Genomic DNA, 20,719 nt, shown 5'->3' on the forward strand with positions numbered 1-20,719 from the left:
AAAAAAAAAAAACGCACTGCAGCCAACCCTCAGATATGTGAACCTGCTTCACAGAAAGCAAGTTTAGTTTACATGTCATGCGAATCCGATGGGGTTGAAAATGCATACAATTCGCATGTATGTGAACCAAGCCTTAAAGAGAAATATTGACATAAAAACACACACCACAAATACTCACCTAGGTGGCTAGTATAGCTTTGGCTATACTTCTATATAACTTGGTAAACACGCGTATGCATAGAAGTGTAAAATTTCTTCATTCCCTGTGTTGCCATTTACACATGTATAAATCTGTACACACATAATTTACAGCACTCAAACGTAAAACATGTTTACGACTCTGCGCACTGTGCTGTCTAACTGAACCTTATGCAGCTGTGTGCATTCTTCCATAGACAACGCAGCATCTAAAGGCTACATTCACATGGATGTAAACATTTTACTGGATCTGATTCTGCATGTTTTTTCTACAACAAAAGTTTGTGTAATGATCAATAAATGATTGCGTGAAACTTTTTTTCCTCCAAAAAGCTGCATCTGACATACGTGTATGTCCTCAAACGCAGATTTTTTGATTTTTGTTACCAATCTGAACGTAGTGCATGTTTACGCACTTGTGTGAATATCTCCATTGACAACAATGCAGCTGCGTTGAGATCTGTAAATAAAAGAATGCTTGTAAATGTGTTTTTATTGGGTGTGAATGATTATTTAGATCAGTAAAAAATATGTACGGAAAAAAAAAAAAAAAAAAAAAAAAAAAAAAAAAAAAGCAGGAAATGTTTCTTTATTGCCAAAACTTTAAACATCTGCAATATAAGCAGCAAACTTACCCCGCCTAACTCTTTAATATCCTTTTCTAACTTTTCAGATATGAGTTTTGAAGTGATATCCAAGTAGAAGACTCTCCCAGCCAAAGGTTTCTCTGTGGTGCCCTTTTCCGGGGGTTGTTTAACTGCCGGCCGAACTGGCTTCATTTTCACACCTCTCCCTGGTGTTCCCCCTTCTGTGGAAAGCAAGGCACACATTTTTATTGACTTTGTTACAATATGGTACTAAGTAAATTCAATAACAGATGCATAGTCCAGTACAGCCTTTTTCAACCAGGGTGCCTTGAGGTTTCCTCAGAGGTGCCTTGGCAAAATGCCTAAAAATGTCCTCAAAATTATATACAAGCTGGTGGGTGGATGAAACCTGCCTTTTAGTTGAACAAATCCACAGGTTTTCATTGTACACCATTACAACATTCTAGCTGCCAACCTCCTAACGACCAATGACATAATCTGTTGACAAGGAAGATGTCAGTTGCCTGCATATATTCCTTGTTGACCCTCCCTTGCCTCTCTCCATCAGCTTTTGGGGTCTCATTAGCTAAGTCATGGAGAAAAACTGAGGGAGAAGAGATAAGTTGGAATTGTAGTCAGTACCAGTTTGCAAAAGTGTATTTGCTTCGGAAGAATAAATCACTTAGGACGTTGGGTGTCCTACATGTATTAATGTTGCTGTGTTAAGTAAAATTTTTACAATGGGGTGCCTTGGGATTGTCCATAATTTTAAAGTGTGCCTTGACTGAAAAAAGGTTGAGAAACGTTGGTCCAGTAGAACAGCCGTAAAGCATTTTGGTGAAAAAAAATATATGTTCATGGACCAAAAACTTAATACGTGTACCTGTAGGCACATACATATACAGTAGAACAAAATATACATACCGATTATTGTCAGTGCAGATTTAGCTAACATTGCAGTAATTAAAATAACTCGACGGTTAGAACTGGGGAAGGGAGAATAGGCAAGAAGAAAGTGGGGGATAGAGCGATAGTTATATGAAGAGTGATGAAGCTCCCAGAGCGGATATTACTGTGTGTGAAAGCGGTCAGTTGATGCTTGTGATTGAAGAGGATCATATCTTGCCTGATCTTTTCCCCTGAAGAGGAGATATTGTTATGGGTATGTGTGATGGAAAGGGCAGCCAGCTGCCTTATCCTAATGAAATTGGATAGTAACATGTAATAATTTGACCAATGCGTGATTAGGTGGGGGGGAAAAAAAAAAGTGAGGAGTGTAGGGGGGGGGGGGGGGTACACATTTACATGAGCAATTTAGCAGGCTAGTATCGGTTACACATTATACAAAAGTTCTACAAAAATGACTGCAAATCACATTTACTCCTGCAAGGTCTACTTTCCAGCAGAAACTACCACTGAACCCCTAATGTCTGTATGAGATCCTCACATTAAAGATCCACTGACTGGGTGACTGCTCCTGCTTTATTCAAGGAAATGCAAGCACAAAGTCTCATGCACAGAGGAAAATTTTAAACTTCGCTTTTAGAGGAGTTTTGCATTTTGTTTCCTGCTTCTAAATTCCCCTCAAGGAGCTCCTCTTAAAGGACTACAAAAAATTCAGGAAAGGAGGAAAGTGGAAGACAGCATGGAAATCAAAATGAAAAAAAACGCTTTTGCTAATGTCACACTTTGTGATCCTGTTGCAAGTGAGAATTTGCCAATGCCAGGATCATTTGAAAATGCTGAGAACGCTCATCTGCTTTCTATACCCTGCTTTCTCATAGGCTTTGGCAGCAAAGTGTTGCTTCATCACTGCTGAAAATGCAAGTAAAATCCTGAAGTGCTCAGGAGGAGCCACTGTACTAACAATCTGATGTTAAAACAGCAATCTCCCCCACTGAATTAATGTGTTCTGACAAAGGGACGGGACGCCCCCCCCCCTCCCCCAGCAAGAACACACCGGTCAGCGCTCTCAGCCATTGGCTGAGGACATGCCTCTTTCGGACCGGCTGCTGTAAGGACAGGCTGAACCCGGCCAATGCTGACCGATATTTAGGCCCTGTGTACGGCCCTTGTAAACCCACTTTTACCAATAGGTAAGCCTTTATTAAGGCTTACCTATAGGTACTGTAAATATCTCCTAAACTTGCACCATTTAAAAAATAATTAAATTGCATGCAGCCGCTGATGTAATCGGCACATGCGTTCTGAAGAAACGACCACCAATGCAGTTTCTTCAGAGCCCTGTGACGGGGAGCTCGCGCGGGAGTGACATCACACGGCTCCATCAAGTAATGCGACCGCAGTCCGCAGACCTGGAACGAAGACGGGCAAAGATGGATGCAGCGGGGACAACGCGAGCTTCTTTGCCGGTAAGGGTCACATAATGTGCTAGTATGCAATGCATACTAGCACATTATGCATTTACTTTGCAGGGGGGGGGGGGGGGAGAGGAAGAGTTTACTTCCTCTTAACACCTTGCTCATCCAGCAGGCAAGGCAAGATACTGAAGAGTTTTGTTTTCACAAATATCAAACACTTCAAAGAGCAGGAGAAAAAAATATATATTTTGGAGAGAAAAATGATAAAAACTGCACTACAATTGTGAGTACAATCAAACTGAAACTTCGAATTCCTCTCGGTGTTTTTCAAAACACTTTGACAAATAAAAGTATAAATTCAATAGGAAAAGGAGCGCAAAGTACACTGAACCTTTAGGACACATAAGCGATCTGCATGCAGTTTCCATTCAAGTCAATGGAGCTAAAAATCGCATTACATCGCACTAAACTCGCACAGGTCCCTTTTTAAAATGGCATTAGATTTGCACAGCCTCCATAAAAACTCACATTATTTCACTTGTCATGTGATTCCATACGTTATGGAACGCATCAGTGTGAACCAGCGCTTAATGTACACCATATAATTTATTTTAGATTAGGTTTACCATCAACTATGGAGTACAAGGGCATACCTAATTGGATACAAATTGAAAAATGGGATTTTTGACTTACCGTAAAATCCATTTCTCTGATGTTCATTGACGGACACAGCTCTTCATCTTCTTGACTACATGGGTTATGCTGCCCCCTACAGGAGTAGGACACTAGGCAGGAAAGAACTTGACTATGCCTATGGGGTAGTCCCAGGGGGTATACTCCCACTCTCTGCTACAGGCACTCAGTTTTGTTGCAAGCAGTGTCAGAAGGAAAAAAACCAACACCACAGAGGGTTGGGTGCTGTGTCAATCAATAAACATCAGAGAAAAGGATTTTACAGCAAGTCAAAAATCCCATCCGCCACCAGACCCAGCCCCCTCCCAAATGTTGATCGTCCGGTCGCCAGCGGCACTCGCTCCCCCTACCCCCAGCTCAACACCCCAGACCAACCGAGGTGGACAAAAGATATGTCCACCTCATGGGGGGGGGGGGGGGAGGTTTTCACCCCCCCTGTCCACCCCAAAACTCTCCAGGGGTAGAGGGGGGGGGGGGGGGGGGGGACAGCTACTTACCACACCAGGAACAGGGTGGGCACCGCTCTATCGGAATGTGGGTGGCGGTCAACCAGGAGGAACGCTACGGCTCAGGCCGAAGCCAGTTCCTATGTGCCCTCGCAAGACATTTAACTCGCAGGCCAGCCCCCCGTCTAGTTGGGCTATGTCGCAGCCGACCTAGCGCGGAGCTGAGATCTGCACCCGCTCACGGGCCTGACTGGGGGGGACCCTCTGGATCTACATTATCCAGTCTGTCGCCCAGTCCGGCAGTTGATTTAGATTCTCACGAGCAAAATTATAAAAAAAAAAAAAAAAAAAAAAAAAGGGAGGAAAAAAAAATGTAATTTAACCACTTTAAGACCGGAAGATTTTCCGGCTTAATGACCAGGCCCTATTTTGCGATTCGCCACTGCGTTACTTTAAAGGGGACAATTGCGCGACGCTGTACCCAAACAAAATCAACGTCCTTTTTTCCCCCCACAAATAGAGCTTTTTTTGGTGGCATTTGATCACCTGTGCGATTTTTATTTTTTGCACTATAAACAAAAAAAAAAAAAAATATTTTTCACATTCTGCTATATAACGTTCCCAAAAAAAAAAGAAATTAAAACCAAAATTTAACAATTTAGGCCAATTTGTTTATTATTTTGTTTACGCAATAAGCATATCTTGATTGGTTTGCACAAAAGTTATTGCGTTTACTAATTACGGTAAAGATTGTCATTTTTATTGTTTTTTCTTTTTACTAGTAATGACGGCGAACTGCGATTTTTTTTGCAGGACTGCGACATTGCGGCGGACAGATCGGACCCCCTGACATTTTTTACACTTTTGGGGGTACCAGCGACATTACTACAGTAATCAGTACTATAAATATGCACTGTTACTGTAATAATGCCATTGGCAGGGAAGGGGTTAATACTATTGGTGATTAAGGGGTTAAATGTAAGCCTAGGAGAGCGATTCTAACTGTGGGGGGGTTGGGCTTCTGAGATGACCATAGAGACATGCAATCCTATATAGCAGGATCGCATAGTCTCTGATCATCCCGGGGGGGGGGGGGGGGGGGGGGGGAGGACAGATGGCTGTGTTTACATCAGCCGTCTGTCCTTCTCTGTCAGCGGGGAGAGATCGTCAGTGTCAGGCGGCAATCGGAGCCGCCCGACAACCGCACTGGCTTCCCTGCTGACGATCGGGGGCGGGAGCGTGCCTCCGGCGGCGCGCACTCGCCCCCTAGTGGCCTCCTAGGCAGATGACGTTAATTAACGTGATTTTGCCTGGGAGAGCCACACTGCCAACGTAAATAGGCAGTGCGCAGACGGGAAATGGTTAAAAAAAAAAAAAAAAAAAAAAAATCACCAGGACCAGAGATCCCAGAAAGGAACTAGGTCCTCACTCCTGACTAGGCAGAAAAAAACTGAGTGCCTATAGCAGAGTGGGAGCATACCCCCTGGGACTGCCCCATAGGTGTAGACAAGTGCTTTCCTGCCTAGTGTCCTTCTCCTGTAGGGGGGCAGCATAACCCACGTAGTCAAGAAGATGAAGAGCTGTGTCCATCAATGAACGAAAGAGAAATATTGTTTAGGTTGGTCCTCATATAAAATTGGGTAAATTATTGTACAGAAATTGTATACAATCTGACTGTATAATATATGGAAAGTTTACGAATGACAGCCGGTCACTAAGAGCCTTTGCTCCAGCATGAAATTGCACTTACTGCTTTGCTGCATCTTGGATTGCAAGTTCACATTATTTGTTTTCGGTGCTGCAGGTGCCAACTGTATAAAAAGAGAAGAAAAGATAGTATATGTGGCACTCTGCCAAAAATCTCTACAATCTAGCAATTTTTATTTCAAGAGTTTCAATTTTGCTGCAACCCGCCCACCCCCCCCAAAAAAAAAAAAAAAAAAAAAAAGGCTATCATATTGCAGCTTACCAATCCTTAGATGTGGGGGCTGAAATGCAGTTTGTTAAAGCCATCTTTTTTTTTTTTTCCTTTTACACAATCTTCACTGCGTTAGGCAGCCCATTCAAAATGACTAAGCTGGCATACACCTCAGTGACCCAGAAATCAGACTTGCACCTTTTTTGGCAGTAAATTGCACTGCAATGTATGATAGTGCATCACCACATCTTGCAGTGCAGAGGACGGCTGTTGACAAGGAGCATTAAGCATGCCATTCAGAATGAATTGCACTGCAGTGCACCACTGCAAATAGCATGCAGCCCTGCCCATTGTGATATTGTGGCATGAGAATGTGTATGCTCCTGTAACGCAAGGGGGCTTGGTTTTTCCTTTGTCACCTGATGAGGGTGACAACTCATTAACTGTACTGCACCTATAGAGAAGCAGCATAGTCATGCTAGGACAGGAAGAATGTTAGGACTACAGAATATCTCACCTTCAAGATAACACCTAGGAAAGGTGTACTGTAGTGCACAGAGAAAGCTGGGTTCAAAGAGATCTGATAATAGTTAGCAAAGAGCACACAACGTTATCAGCTTACTAGATTTCTGTCTGGATATAAAACAATTTTCAATTTAACAGAACAAAGGACAGAAGCTCAGTGTTAGGGGAGTATATACAGTGGGGAAAAACTGGATTGTCTTACCATACAATCCTTTTCTCTGAGGTTCAATGACGGACACAGCTCCATGTCTTCTAGACCAGTGGTCCTCAACCCTGGCCTACAGGGCCCACTAACAGGCCAGATTTGCAATATAACTGAAATACATCCCAGGTGATATCATTTGCTGCTCAGTGATTGCAGTACTCTAGTCTGCATCTCCCCAAGGTAATACTGAAAATCTGGCCTGTTAGTGGACCCTGTAGGCCAGGGTTGAGGACCACTGCTCTAGACCATTGGGCTTTATGCTGCCTAGGAGTAAGACTAGGCAGAAATCTTGTTACTCCCCAGGGGCAGTCCCAAAGGGTATACCACCACTTCCTGCTATAGGACTTCAGTTTGTAACAAGCAGTGTCAGAAGAACATATAACTCAACCCAACAGATGGTTGAGTGCTGTGTCCGTCAGTGAACCTCAAGAGAAAAGGATTACACGGCAAGATAAAAATCCAGTTCTCTTTCGTTCACTAGCGGACAGAGCTCCATGTCTCCTAGACCAATGGGATGTCCCAAAGCAGTATTAATATGGGGTGGGGGAAAAAAAAAAAGACGTAGAATTCCCAATAGGGCTAAACATAGCCAACCAGGTTAAAACAGGAGTTCAACTAGGAACAACTGCAGCTCAACGGCCGAGGAGGAACAAAAAAAAAAAAAAAAAAAAAAAAAAATTTTACACCCCCCAAGAAGTAAAAGCCTCTGCAACCGCAGCCTGCAAAACTTTGCGGCCAAACGGCGCATTCGTAGATGCAAGTACATCCACATTATAAAACTTTGTGAATGTGTGTATAGACAACCACGTAGCCGCCTTGCACACTTGAACCACTGACGTCCGATGATGAAAAGCCCAGGGGGCACTAAGCGCCCACATAGAATGCACTTTAACAGAGAAAGGAGGAACCTGAACCTTAGGCCTTCACCACTGTCTACCTGATCCACTTGGAATGGAAATGGTCGCAGCAGATGCAGCCTGCCCCTTATGAGGTCCACCCGTAAGAATCGGATTTTCGAATCGGTTCAGTCACCGCAAGGTACACCCGAATCTCCCTGACCACATCCAAGGAATGTAAGGCAATTTCCTTAGGATGTTGTTTCACTTTAGGACATAAGGACGGCAACAAAAGATTTTCATTCAAATGAAACCCCAAAGCAATTTTAGGAAGGAACGCCTGACAGGGTCGCAACACCACTTTGTCCCTACCAATCACCAGATAAAGCGACCGAAAAGGACAACGCAGCCAACTCCAACACCCTGCGTGCAAAGTAATAGCGACTAAGAAGGCCACCTTCTGCGACAGAGTGAGCAGAGGAAGTTCACAAATATTTTTAAAGGGAGGCTTTTGAAGCACTGACAGGACCAAATTTAGGTCCCACGGTGGCACCAGGGATCTCACTGGCTAAGCCAGATGCCAAACTCCCTGCACAAAAGTGTGAACTAAGGACTTAGCCGCCAATGGCCTTTGGAGAGAAAAAAAAAAAAAAAAAAAAAAATTGGAAATCTGGCCCTTGATGGTGCCCAGAGCAAACTTTTAATCTACACCTAGGTTGTAGAAACTCCAACAGGCGAGACACACACCAAGTCATGTACACCTTCCAAACTGATAAACCTTCCTGGAAGTAGATTTCCTAGAGCAGGAATCACCGACTAAAGCCCCGTACACACGTACCGAATGTCGGCCGAACGATCGGCTGTCTTTTGTCTGGTGCTGTCCTGTTGGCTGAAAAGTGCTAAAGACTGCACACGAATTTTGTCAGCCAACAACAGCCGACTGCAGAAGTGATGTCATGTGATGGTTAACTGTGTGTTTTTTCTTTTCTGAGCATGCCCAGTCTTACTAATCTGCTGTTTGTCAGCCGAATTCTGTACTGACTGGCGAACAATCGGCCGTTCTGGTGACGGCCAACAAAAAATTTTTATAGCCTGCACACCAGATTCTGTTCGGCCGAAAAGTCGCTGTCGGTTGTCGGAAGCATCATACTAACAAGCCGACAATCGGCCGATCGTTCAGCGGCCGACAATCAGTACATGTGTACGGGGCTTTAGAAAGCCTTCTGTCCTTCAGCACCTGGCTTTCAACAGCCAGGCCGCTAAAGCCAGCGACTGTAAAGCAGGATGGAAGATTGGTCCCTGAGACAGAAGATCTCCCCTGAGAGGAAGTTTCCAAGGGACGTCCGCTACCAGACTTACCAGGCCTGCGTACCAGGACTGGCGAGATCAGTCTGGTGGCACCAGAATGATTGGAATCCCTTCTACCTCGATTCTGTGTAGCAGTCTCGACAGAAGTTGTATTGGAGGAAAGGCGCAAATCAGACGATACTGACCCCAGATCCTGAGACCTTGCCACAAACCTTTGCACCTTCCTGTTGAGATGGGAGGCCAGCAGGTCCACATCGGGGGTCCCGCACCAAAGCCACAGTTGATGAAACACCTCCGGATGAAGAGACCATTCTCCTGGATCCAACATCTGCCAACTGAGATAGTCCGCTTGCCAATTCTTTACACCCGGAATGTGCACAGCAGAGACGCCAGAACATAGTTCTGTCCACCTCAATATACCGTACTCAGACTACAGGAAAATGGCCTTCATTATTCTCTATGGGAAATCCAAAACATGGCTGCCGAAGCTGGGAATGCCGAATCTACGGCAAAATGGCAGTGCCACGCCACTGGACCCTAGGGAAAAGGTCATGCACCAGAAAAGGGACCCCCCGCAGCACCCAGGTACGAACACCCCCAAAAAGGTGGGCCGACAGCGGCACCCACCCACCACTCTCCTGCCTAACACCAGACAAGCCCCCCTACCCAAATGAACCTATGCAGGGGGAACCCCGCTGGGGAGCCGGGGGGGGGGGATGGAGAACACAGGAAGGGGCCTACCATCCCCAGGGAGGACCCATGACCACCCCAGCAATTCCGTAAGAAAGGAAGGGGGACTCACCACAGCACCAGGCGGGTGCTACTCTCAGCAGTCCACCGCACCATCTTGGAATGGGGGCGCTGCAGCTTGAGGTACACTGTGACTGATCGTGGCCAGGGCTATGCGTCCTCGCGCCGGCCAGCTCCTAACCAGTGGGGCTATGTCATGGCCAACCTAGCGTGGAGCGAATAGTTGGGTCGCACTCGCAGGCCAGATTGGGAAGACCATAAAGATCTAGGATATCCACTGCATCACCAAGTCCGGCTGTTGATTGAAGTTCACAAAGGAACAAAACAAAAAAAAAAAAAAAAAAAAAATGCCAGGACCGCAGCGCAGATCCCAGAATAGAGCCAGATCCTTACTCCAGACTAGGCAGAAAAACTGAGGTCCTATAAGCAGGAAGTGATGGTATACCCTATGGGACTGCCTCAGGGTCGTAACCAAAAAAGGTTTCCGCCTAGTCCTACTCCTAGAGAGCAGCATAAAGCCCAACAGTCAAAGATGTGGAGCCGTGTCCTTCAGTGAACGAAAGAAAAATTTTTGATCCCCTGCAAATTTTGTAAGTTTGCCCACTTTACAACTAAATGACCTTAATGGCAGTCAAGGTGCCATTGTCTAACCTGAAGAGGTCTGTGCGTCCATCCATGGATATGCCTTCCCAGACCATCACTGACCCACCACCAAACCGGTCATGGCGAACGATGTTACAGGCAGGATAACGTTCTCTACGGCTTCTCCAGACACTTTCATGTCTGTCACGTGTGCTCAGGGTAAACCTGCTCTCATCTGTGAAAAGCACAGGGCGCCAGTGGTGGACCTGCCAATTCTGGTGTTCAGTGGCAAATGCCAATCAAGCTGCACGGTGCCTGGCAGTGAGCACAGGGCCCACTATAGAGGACCTTGGGCCACCCTCATGAAGTCTGTTTCTGATTGTTTGGTCAGAGCCATTCACACCAGTAGCCTGCTAGAGGTCATTTTGTAGGGCTCCGGCAATGCTTATCCTGTCCGGAGCGAATAATGTCCTGTAAGGAGCGAATACTGGTCCTGCTGATGGGTTAGGGGACTTCTAAGGCCCCGTCTAGCTCTCCTAGAGTAACTGCCTGTCTCCTGGAATCTCCTCCATGCTCTTTAGACTGTGCTGGGAGACACAGCAAACCTTCTGGCAATGGCACGCATTGATATGCCATCCTGGAGGCGTTGGGACTGCCTGTGCAACCTCTATAGGGTCCAGGTATCTTCTCATGCTTCTAGTAGTGACACTGACCCTAGCCAAATGCAAAACTAGTGAAAAACAGTCAGAAAAGATGAGTAGGAAAAAACATTTCAGTGGCCTCCACCTGTAAAATCATTCCTGTTTTGTAGGTCGTCTCATTGTTGCCCATCTAGTCATAATGTCATTAACACCAAAGCAGCCGAAACTGATTAACAACCCCCGCTGCTATTTAACTGACCAGATCAATATCCCAGGAATTTACTTGACTTGATGATATACTCTGATTAAAAAGTGTTCCTTTAATTTTTTTTGAGCAGTATACTTTTTTTACTCACTGAACTGCAACTCAATTTATAACATTTGTATCGTGTGTGGTGTTTTTTTTTTTTTTCTTCTGAATTTGTGGTCGATATTCTGTCTCTATCATTTAAAATACACCTATGACAAAAATTATAGACCCTTCATTTCTTTGTAAGTGGGCAAACTTACATAATCTGCAGGGCTCAAATAATTTTTTTCCCTCGTTGTACACTTTAAGGCTCCAATCCCACTTGTGTGACTTGTCATGCGACTTTGGACAGAAAGTTGCATGACGTGTCACAGCCCATAGTTTGCAATCGCACCCTTTCGGATCGGTGCAACTTAAAGCGGCAGCGATTTTGAAGAGATACCTGCACTACTTTGATGTGACTTTGGTCCAGAGAGTAAAGTCAGATAAGTCGCACCAAAAGTTACTCCAAAGAGGCACTGGAAATCATGCAAGTGTGAATAGACCCTAAAGGGCATATATTGATAAATGTGACATTCACTGCAGGTAAAACAATCACTGTCATTTAAAACAAAGGCACCGGGGTACAATACACCTGCAGTGAATTTTTGGTCAATGTCACATTTGCTGCTTTATAAAGATACCTCAAAGTTAGTTACTTTGCCCTTCACTTTAAAGACAGACTGTCTTTGCAAAGCCCCCAAACCGCTTTTAGGCTACATTCACATGTGGGTGTAGCGGATCGCGGGCAGAATCACCGCGATTCTTCCCGCGATCCGGAAATCATTGTAAATTGTGGGACGCCTGTGCGTTGCCCGCGATTTGCAATGTCACCCCAAATGCTGTGCGATGTTGCCGCGATTTCCGCCTGCCGAATCCCGGTAACATTGCGCAAACAAAGTCACGGGACGCAATCACGGGCAACGCACAGGCGCCCCACGATTTGAAATGATTTCCGGATCACGGGCAGAATCGCGGTTATTCTGCCCGCGATCCGCTACGCCCACATGTGAACATAGCCTTAGGGGGTCACACTGACAGGAATTCTAGTCAAATGCAGTATTTACTAATAAACTGCATGCAGCTGCATTCAAATGGAAAATGTGGTGTTTGAGCTACTATGCCTGTAGTTCAAATGTACCTTAATTCTGCGTCCAATGAAACTCAGTGCAATGCAAATCAGGTCAGGCACAGCCTCCGAACTGCCTTGCCTACCACTCGATTACAATAGATAGGACTTTGCAGACCTGGGATTGATGTAAATTCCAAATGCAAGAAAACAACGCCTAAACCTTAAACCTTACCAGCGCTCCCCTCTGTTCCAAAAGCTGGCTGTACACGGACCAATTTCTTTCATTCTGCCTTTCAAATAGAACCCCCATATACAGCTACCACAATAAATCCCTCCCAGCCAGGCTATTGTATTCTGACAGTTGGCACTACCCACAGTCAGATTATCCAAATAGTGACAATGACTGCATCAGGATTGGATGCAGGCTTTTTTTGGTGGGCAATTTTTACATAGGCTCAAAAGTTGGTTGTCGGCCATGCCATACTCAGCTCAAATTGCCGGTGAGCCAGCAGCAATACCATTCCCCCCCCTTTGACGCCAGTGATGGAGCACCATTCTCTCCCCCCCCCCCTCCTCGACACCAGTGATGGGGTACCATTCCCCTTCCCCCCTTGACACCAGTGATGGGGCACCATTCCCCTTCCCCCCTCGACACCAGTGATTGGGGAACCATTCCTCTCAATGAAACCAAGAATAGGGTTTTATTTACTCCAACAGACAGTGGGGCAGTTCTTACTCTCACTGGCCAAAGTCAGTCCCACTAAAGCCTGAAAGACAGAAAACGATCTTTGTATAGGAAGTTTGGCGACCCCTGAAGTACTTAAAAATGCCATGACAGCCGGCAACACACACACACACACACACACACACACACACACACACACAGGAGACAGCCGGAAACACACACACACACACACAGGAGACAGCCGGAAACACACACACACACACACAGGAGACAGCCGGAAACACACACACACACAGGAGACAGCCGGAAACACACACACACACACGAGACAGCCGGAAACACACACACACACACGAGACAGCCGGAAACACACACACACACACGAGACAGCCGCAAACACACACACACGAGACAGCCGCAAACACACACACACACGAGACAGCCGCAAACACACACACACACGAGACAGCCGCAAACACACACACACGAGACAGCCGCAAACACACACACACGAGACAGCCGCAAACACACACACACGAGACAGCCGCAAACACACACACACGAGACAGCCGCAAACACACACACACGAGACAGCCGCAAACACACACACACGAGACAGCCGCAAACACACACACACGAGACAGCCGCAAACACACACACAGGAGACAGCCGCAAACACACACACAGGGGACAGCCGCAAACACACACACAGGGGACAGCCGCAAACACACACACAGGGGACAGCCGCAAACACACACACACAGGAGACAGCCGCAAACACACACACAGGAGACAGCCGCAAACACACACACAGGAGACAGCCGCAAACACACACACAGGAGACAGCCGCAAACACACACACAGGAGACAGCCGCAAACACACACACAGGAGACAGCCGCAAACACACACACAGGAGACAGCCGCAAACACACACACAGGAGACAGCCGCAAACACACACACAGGAGACAGCCGCAAACACACACACAGCCGCAAACACACACACAGCCGCAAACACACACACAGGAGACAGCCGCAAACACACACACAGGGGACAGCCGCAAACACACACACAGGGGACAGCCGCAAACACACACACAGGGGACAGCCGCAAACACACACACACAGGAGACAGCCGCAAACACACACACAGGAGACAGCCGCAAACACACACACAGGAGACAGCCGCAAACACACACACAGGAGACAGCCGCAAACACACACACAGGAGACAGCCGCAAACACACACACAGGAGACAGCCGCAAACACACACACACGAGACAGCCGCAAACACACACACAGGAGACAGCCGCAAACACACACACAGCCGCAAACACACACACAGGAGACAGCCGCAAACACACACACAGGGGACAGCCGCAAACACACACACAGGGGACAGCCGCAAACACACACACAGGGGACAGCCGCAAACACACACACAGGGGACAGCCGCAAACACCTCCATGTACCAGGGACACTCCAACCCTCCACACAGGAGCCTGAGCTCTCCAACACAGCCAATCACATCCCTTCTTAATCAGTGATTGAAAACAAGGGGGGGGGGTGTCAGTCATTGCCATGGAGACAACAACTTAACTGAGCACAGGAAGAAGGAAAGGGGACCTGAAGAGAGAGCGTTGTCACCTCCACAGCGCCCCCTCCCTGTACCAACACAGGGGGTTTTCTTGGTTTGGCGCACTACAAGCCCCAGCATGCTCTATCAGCCTATGTATAGCACAGGCTAGTAGGCCTTGCTTGCTGACAGCACAAGGAGAGTCCCACACTTTAGGAATAGACTCACTCCTTCCCCGGTGCCTCCACTCACCGGACACCCGTTCAGAGCCTCCTTCCCCCGGCTTTCCGTCACTTCCCGGCGCTGCGCCAGTTCTCCGAGTCCGCCGCTCACCCCGAGGTTTGATTTCCCGCCTTCTTCCTAACAGACCCCGCCCACCTAGCCCGGGAAACGTAGCGCGACGTCCGGAAATGCAGATTCCACACAGATCTCTGACACCCAGATAAAGAATAATTTATATATATATATAGATAATTGTTATATCTACAGATTCCACACAGAGCCCCCTCCCCTGGCAGACACTGACACACAGATAATGAATAATATATAGATACAAATTATATCCACAGATTCCACACAGAGCTCTGACACCCAGATAATAAATAACATAATTCACCCCAAGTAAAGTATAAGTAAAGGCAACACTTTTTATTTGGTTTTCCTCTCAGTTCCTGCTTTGCCTATGGGGCAGGAAGTGAAGGGAAATCTCCCCATTGGGACACATAAACCTAACAGGGGTTACAACCCACCCTTATTATATCCAATATGAAAAGAAGGTTTACCTATAGTTCTCCTTTAACCACTTCTGGACCGAGCCCATTTCTGACATGTCATTTACAAATCAAAATCAGTAATTTTTGCTAGAAAACGGAAAATTTATATCAAATACTTACCGTAATTTTCCTTTCCTGATGGACTCCATGGCAGCATACGTATCGGGTTTGGCCCCGCCTCCAAACCTACCCATAGGACCTCACTCCCATAAATCTTTGCTCCTGTTCAGCACACGTGTTCTGTAACTATCCTCCACAGAAATCCGGGAGGGAACTCCTGCTGCCATGGAGTCCATCAGGAAAGGAAAATTACGGTAAGTATTTGATATAAATTTTCCGTTTTCCTGACAGACTCCATGGCAGCATACGTATCGGGAAATAACTCGCCGTACACACAGGGTGGGCAGGTGCTGAACAGAAAAGTTTTAATGCATTTTGTCAAACAGACAGGACTTGCAAACCAAAATTCACAGAAGAAAGAGCCGCTGGCTCAACACAGTAATGGGATAAGAAAGTGTTAATAGAGGACCACGATGCTGCTCTGCAAATGACTTCAGGAGCCACATGTCTGGATACTGCCCAGGAGGTAGAGATGCTCCGCGTCGAATGAGCTGTAACTACTGCTGGAGGGGTCAAGCCCTTAGCCCTATAAGCCCACTGGATGGTCTGGATGATCCAAGAGGAAATGGATCTCGTCGAGGCTCTTGAACCTTTGTTTTTTCCATAAAAGGTAACGAAAAGATGTTCTGATTTTCTGAAAGAGGAAGTGGCATTTAAATATCTCTTAATACACTCTCCAACATCCAGCGGATGAACCGAAGATTCTTCCTCTTCCTGTCTAAAGGTTGGTAATACTGTTTCTATGTTTTCATGGAAGACAGAGGTCCTTTTTGGTCTCGCATCCAGCATGGGGATGAGCACCACTCTGTCAGGAAAAAAGGTTAAGAAAGGCTCTTGTGTCCCAAAGGACCCAATTTCTGACACTCTTTTTGCTGAGGTTATAGCCACCAGAAACACTGTTATCAGTGTAAGCTCTCTTATGGTCAAAGAATCAAACATGTCTTGAATTTGACTCGCCAGGAAATCCAGAACTAGTGGCAGATCCCACTTGGGAAACCTGGGTTTTCTCTGAGGTCTGATTCTCACTGCCCCTTGGAAGAACTGACGAATTAGGGCATGAGTGGCCCAGGAGATCCCTGTAAAAGCAGAAATAGCCGAGACCTGGACTCTGAGCGAACTCACTGATAGAGGCAAATCCAGTCCTGATTGGAGAAAGCTCAATACATCCTGGATCTTAATTGAAGATTGAGGATCAGGCCTTGTATTCAGTTGTGCAGAAAATTTTTCCCAGATTCTCTGATACACCCTGTTCGTTGAGCTTCTTCTAGCACTAAGTAGTGTCGAGATTGCCGTTTCTGGACAGCCTAAAGCCTGTAACCTCCTCCTCTCAACATCCAGACCTTGAGATGTAAACGGTCTGGGCATGGATGGAGTACAGACCCCTGGGACAACAGGTCCGGTCTGAAGGGTAGCGGGATTGGATCTTGGACACTGAGTAGCGTCAGAAGGGGAAACCATGGCCTGTTCGGCCAGAAGGGAATCACCGCCACTACCTCCACTGGCTCCGACCTGAGTCTCCGAAGGAACTGCAACACAATCGGAATTGGTGGGAAGGCGTATGCCCTGTGGAATCTCCACTGATCCGAGAGTGCATCTATCCCTGATGCTTGTGGATCTCTGAATCTTGAGTAGTACTTCGGCAGTTTGTGATTGCAGGGGGAGGCGAAGAGATCTACCTCTGGAGAAAACCCCAATGTTAGGATCCAGTCGAACGTTTCCTTGTGAAGGGACCACTCGTTGTTGTCCAGATCCACTCTGGACAAGAAGTCTGCTTTGACATTCTGGACTCCTGGAACATAAACCGCTGAAAGATTCGAGAGATTTTTCTGTGCCCAGGACATAATCGGCTCCACTTCCCTCAATAGGGACCAGCTGCGTGTACCCCCTTGTTTCCTGATGTATGCCACTGCTGAGGTGTTGTCCAGGCGCAGCATGACAGGTTGGTCTTTTGTCAGGTGAGCAAATGCTCGAAGAGCTTGGAATGCTGCTCGGAGTTCTAGTATGTTGGATACTATTCCTCGAGTGGAAAACTCCCACCTGCCCTGTGCCACCTCCGACAGACAGTGGGCACCCCAGCCTATGTTGCTGGCGTCCGAGGTAACCACTACCCACGGAGCTGGTTTCAGAGAGTGGCAGTTCAGCAGGTGGTCTCTGCATAGCCACCAAGGAAGACTCGCTCTCATTGAAGGGGTTAGGAAGATGCGTTGATCCAGATGCCACGTATCCCATTGCTGAAGGAATCCCTTCTGAAAGGGTCTCATCCTCCACAGGGCCCACTTCACCATGGGGACTACTGCGACCATAGTCCCGATCACCTTCAGACATTGACGTGCCTGAAGATGAGAGGATGAGAGGGCAAAGCGAATCCTGTCTCGGAGAGTCCCTATCTTTTCCTCTGGAAGAGAGATAGTCGCCTTCTCTGTGTCGAACAGAGCGCCCAAGTAGATCAGGGACTGAGTTGGAATCAGGTGACTCTTCTCCTTGTTGAGTAACCAACCAAACTTCTGGAGAGTGGACACGACCTGCTCCAGATGAACTAATAGTTGGTCTCTGTCTTGGGACAACAGGAGTAGATCGTCCAAATAGTGGTGAAGACGGATACCTTTCAATCTCAGTAGGGCTACCACGGCCAATAAGATTTTTGAAAAGGTCCGTGGAGATGTTGAGAGCCCGAATGGGAGACAGATAAACTGAAGATGTAATCCTCCCACTTCGAACCGGAGAAACCTTTGAAAATCTTCGTCCACAGGGACATGAAAGTAGGCGTCTTTCAAGTCGATGGACACCATCCAATCTGCCGGCTGGACTGACTGCTGTATGGACAACAGGGTCTCCATTTTGAACCTTTCTTTTTTTATGAATTTGTTCAAGAAGGTCAAATCTATTACTGGTCTCCATGATCCGTTCTTCTTTTGGACCAGAAAGAGCGGAGAATATATTCCTTGGCCTCGCTCTGACTCTGGAACGGAGATGACAGCCCCTTGAGCAATGAGAGCTTCGACGTAAGAAAACAAAATCTGACGCCTTTCTTCTAGACATGGTATGGCAGTAGGCAGGAACCTTGAGCCTGGCCTCTCCTTGAAGACCCACTTGTGGCCTGAAGACACCGTCCTGACGGCCCAGGGGTCCCGAATCGAAGCCGCCCAGACATGTCGGAAGGAGCGTAGACGTGCACCCACCCGACATGTCTGAGCGGGCCCACCTTCAAAAGGACTTAGTGGGCTCGCGGTCCCCAGAGGAGACATTCTTTGTCGTCTTCCTGGAAGACTGTCTGGATCTCCAGTTCCGGTTGAACTCCCGACCAGGTCTATAAGAACGAGCTTCCCTGGCCCGGTCAGGCACAAATTTTCTGGTAGGCTGTCCTTTCTTGACGTTGAACTGGCGCCGATCCTGGGGAAGAAACCCAGACTTACCGCCTGTAGCCCGGGCTATGGCCTCGTCCAGTTTATTCCCGAAAAGGGAGGACCCCTCAAAGGGAATACGGCACCAAACTTGCTTTGATGCCGGATCCGCCACCCAAGGGCGGAGCCAAAGAGCTCTCTTAGCTGTGACCGAGGACAGCATAACTCTTGCCAATAGACGGATCAAGTCTATGGAAGCCTCCCCAAGGAACGACGCGCCCAGCCTAAGCTCCTGGATTGGAGCGCTTCTGGCCACCTCCTCCGAAACAGATCTGACCGATTCGTCTACCACATCAGCCCAAGACTCCATGGCCTTGGATAGAGCAGCCAAAGCCAGGACTGGCTTACAGGCCATACCTGCTGTAAGGTAGATTCTCTTCAAATCAGAGTCCATCCTTCGGTCCAACGGGTCTTTAAATGAGACCGTATCCTCTAAGGGAAGGGTCACGTGCTTGACCAGTCTCATGACTGCTGCGTCAACTAGGGGAGGGGACTCAAGATGTTTCACATCATCCTCTTTGAAGGGGTAAAGTTTAGCCATCTTGGATACTAAGGAATTCTTACGTTCCACCTTTTTCCACTCCTCCAAGATGATTTCACCCAACTCTCCCAGGAAGGGAAAATTAACACGCTCCTTATTGAGCTGTTTAAAGTACTTCTTCTGCTTGGGAGGGGGAACAGCTGACTCCTCCCAATTTAAGGTCTCTCTGACCGCTTTAACCAGGGAAGGCACCAAGGTATATTCAAAACCCAAGCAGGGATCCTCATCTTCAGAGTCGCTACCTGACAAGAGCATCGACTGATGGCTTGTGTGGGCTGACTCGAAATCTTCCTGTACCTGTAGTGCTACAGGGGAGGGGCTTGGGGAAGCCGTTGCAGTGTCTTGAGAACGACTGACACCCAACTCTGCCAAAGAGTCCTTAACCACTCTCTTGACCAAAGCCTCAATGCGCTGATCGGAAGTATCCCTTTCTCCCGCAGCCTGGGAGAAACATCTATCACAGAAAAGCTTCCTCTCCGGGACACTAGCGCCACAGCCTCTGCAACCTGCTTTGTCAGGTCTCCGTGCGTGGCTGGCTGAAGTAGATGATTTTTGATGATGTGAGCCCGAACGGGACTTTCCTGTAGAGTGCCGGTGGCGAGAGCTTGAGCGTCTTTCACTTCTTTGAGAAGAGTGCCTAGTCTCTGAACGAGGAGGGCTGTGAACAAGAGAAAAAACAGAAAAAAACAGACAGGAAGCTAGGAACACTTGAGTTCCTACCCCCACCCCCTATAACCCACAGCCCCACTAAGAAGCCCCAAATACCTGTTAGGGGCGGGCTGACCACCGGAGGGCAAAGTAGCTTCCATTCTGATGCTGACCTACAAGAATGAGCCGGACAGCAATGTCAGAAAACCAGCAAAAGAGGAGGGGGGGGAAGGCTCCCAAACTGGGGCCAGTACTCACCAAGAACCAGAGGTTAGCAGGCAGAGCGGCAACGAACAGCAGGCGTCCAAACACCGATCAGATGCGGAGTATGGAACACCCAGTATCAGCAGTGTGTATAAACACAACACTGCTGACAGTTCTGGGGTTTAAATATGGCGCCTGGTGACGTCATCAGCGCTCGCCGCCGACGCCAACTCACTGCGCATGCGCCGCGCTCTTACTGCGCACGCGCGAGAACCAAGCCTCGTTCTGGAGGCGCCGCACATGCGCAGTAGCGCACCGCACCGGCGGCCGGTCAGGAAGTGAACCGCTGACCGGCCCCGGACCACTAGCCACCAGGGAAGGCAGGAAAGACCAGGTAAGA

The 20,719-nt window shown here is 47.6% G+C and overlaps 1 protein-coding gene across 1 annotated transcript in view; it reads right to left on the bottom strand.

Moving 5' to 3' along the window:
- DBF4 (DBF4-CDC7 kinase regulatory subunit) overlaps positions 1-15,007 on the bottom strand; it is a gene marked incomplete at its 3' end in the record, with an annotated part of 46,293 nt that extends 31,286 nt beyond the window's left edge. Inside the window, exons 1-3 of the mRNA XM_082257973.1 lie at positions 14,885-15,007; positions 5,996-6,056; positions 834-1,006 (exon numbers count right to left, since the gene is read on the bottom strand). Coding sequence (XP_082114099.1) covers positions 834-1,006; positions 5,996-6,008 — 186 coding nt within the window. The 5' untranslated portion in view covers positions 6,009-6,056; positions 14,885-15,007. The remainder of the gene's footprint in view (positions 1-833; positions 1,007-5,995; positions 6,057-14,884) is intronic.
- Between the last annotated feature and the right edge of the window lie 5,712 nt (positions 15,008-20,719).

Source organism: Pelophylax lessonae (genome assembly GCF_965119305.1).
Source record: "Pelophylax lessonae genome assembly, chromosome: 5".
NCBI classification, from domain to species: Eukaryota; Metazoa; Chordata; class Amphibia; order Anura; family Ranidae; genus Pelophylax; species Pelophylax lessonae.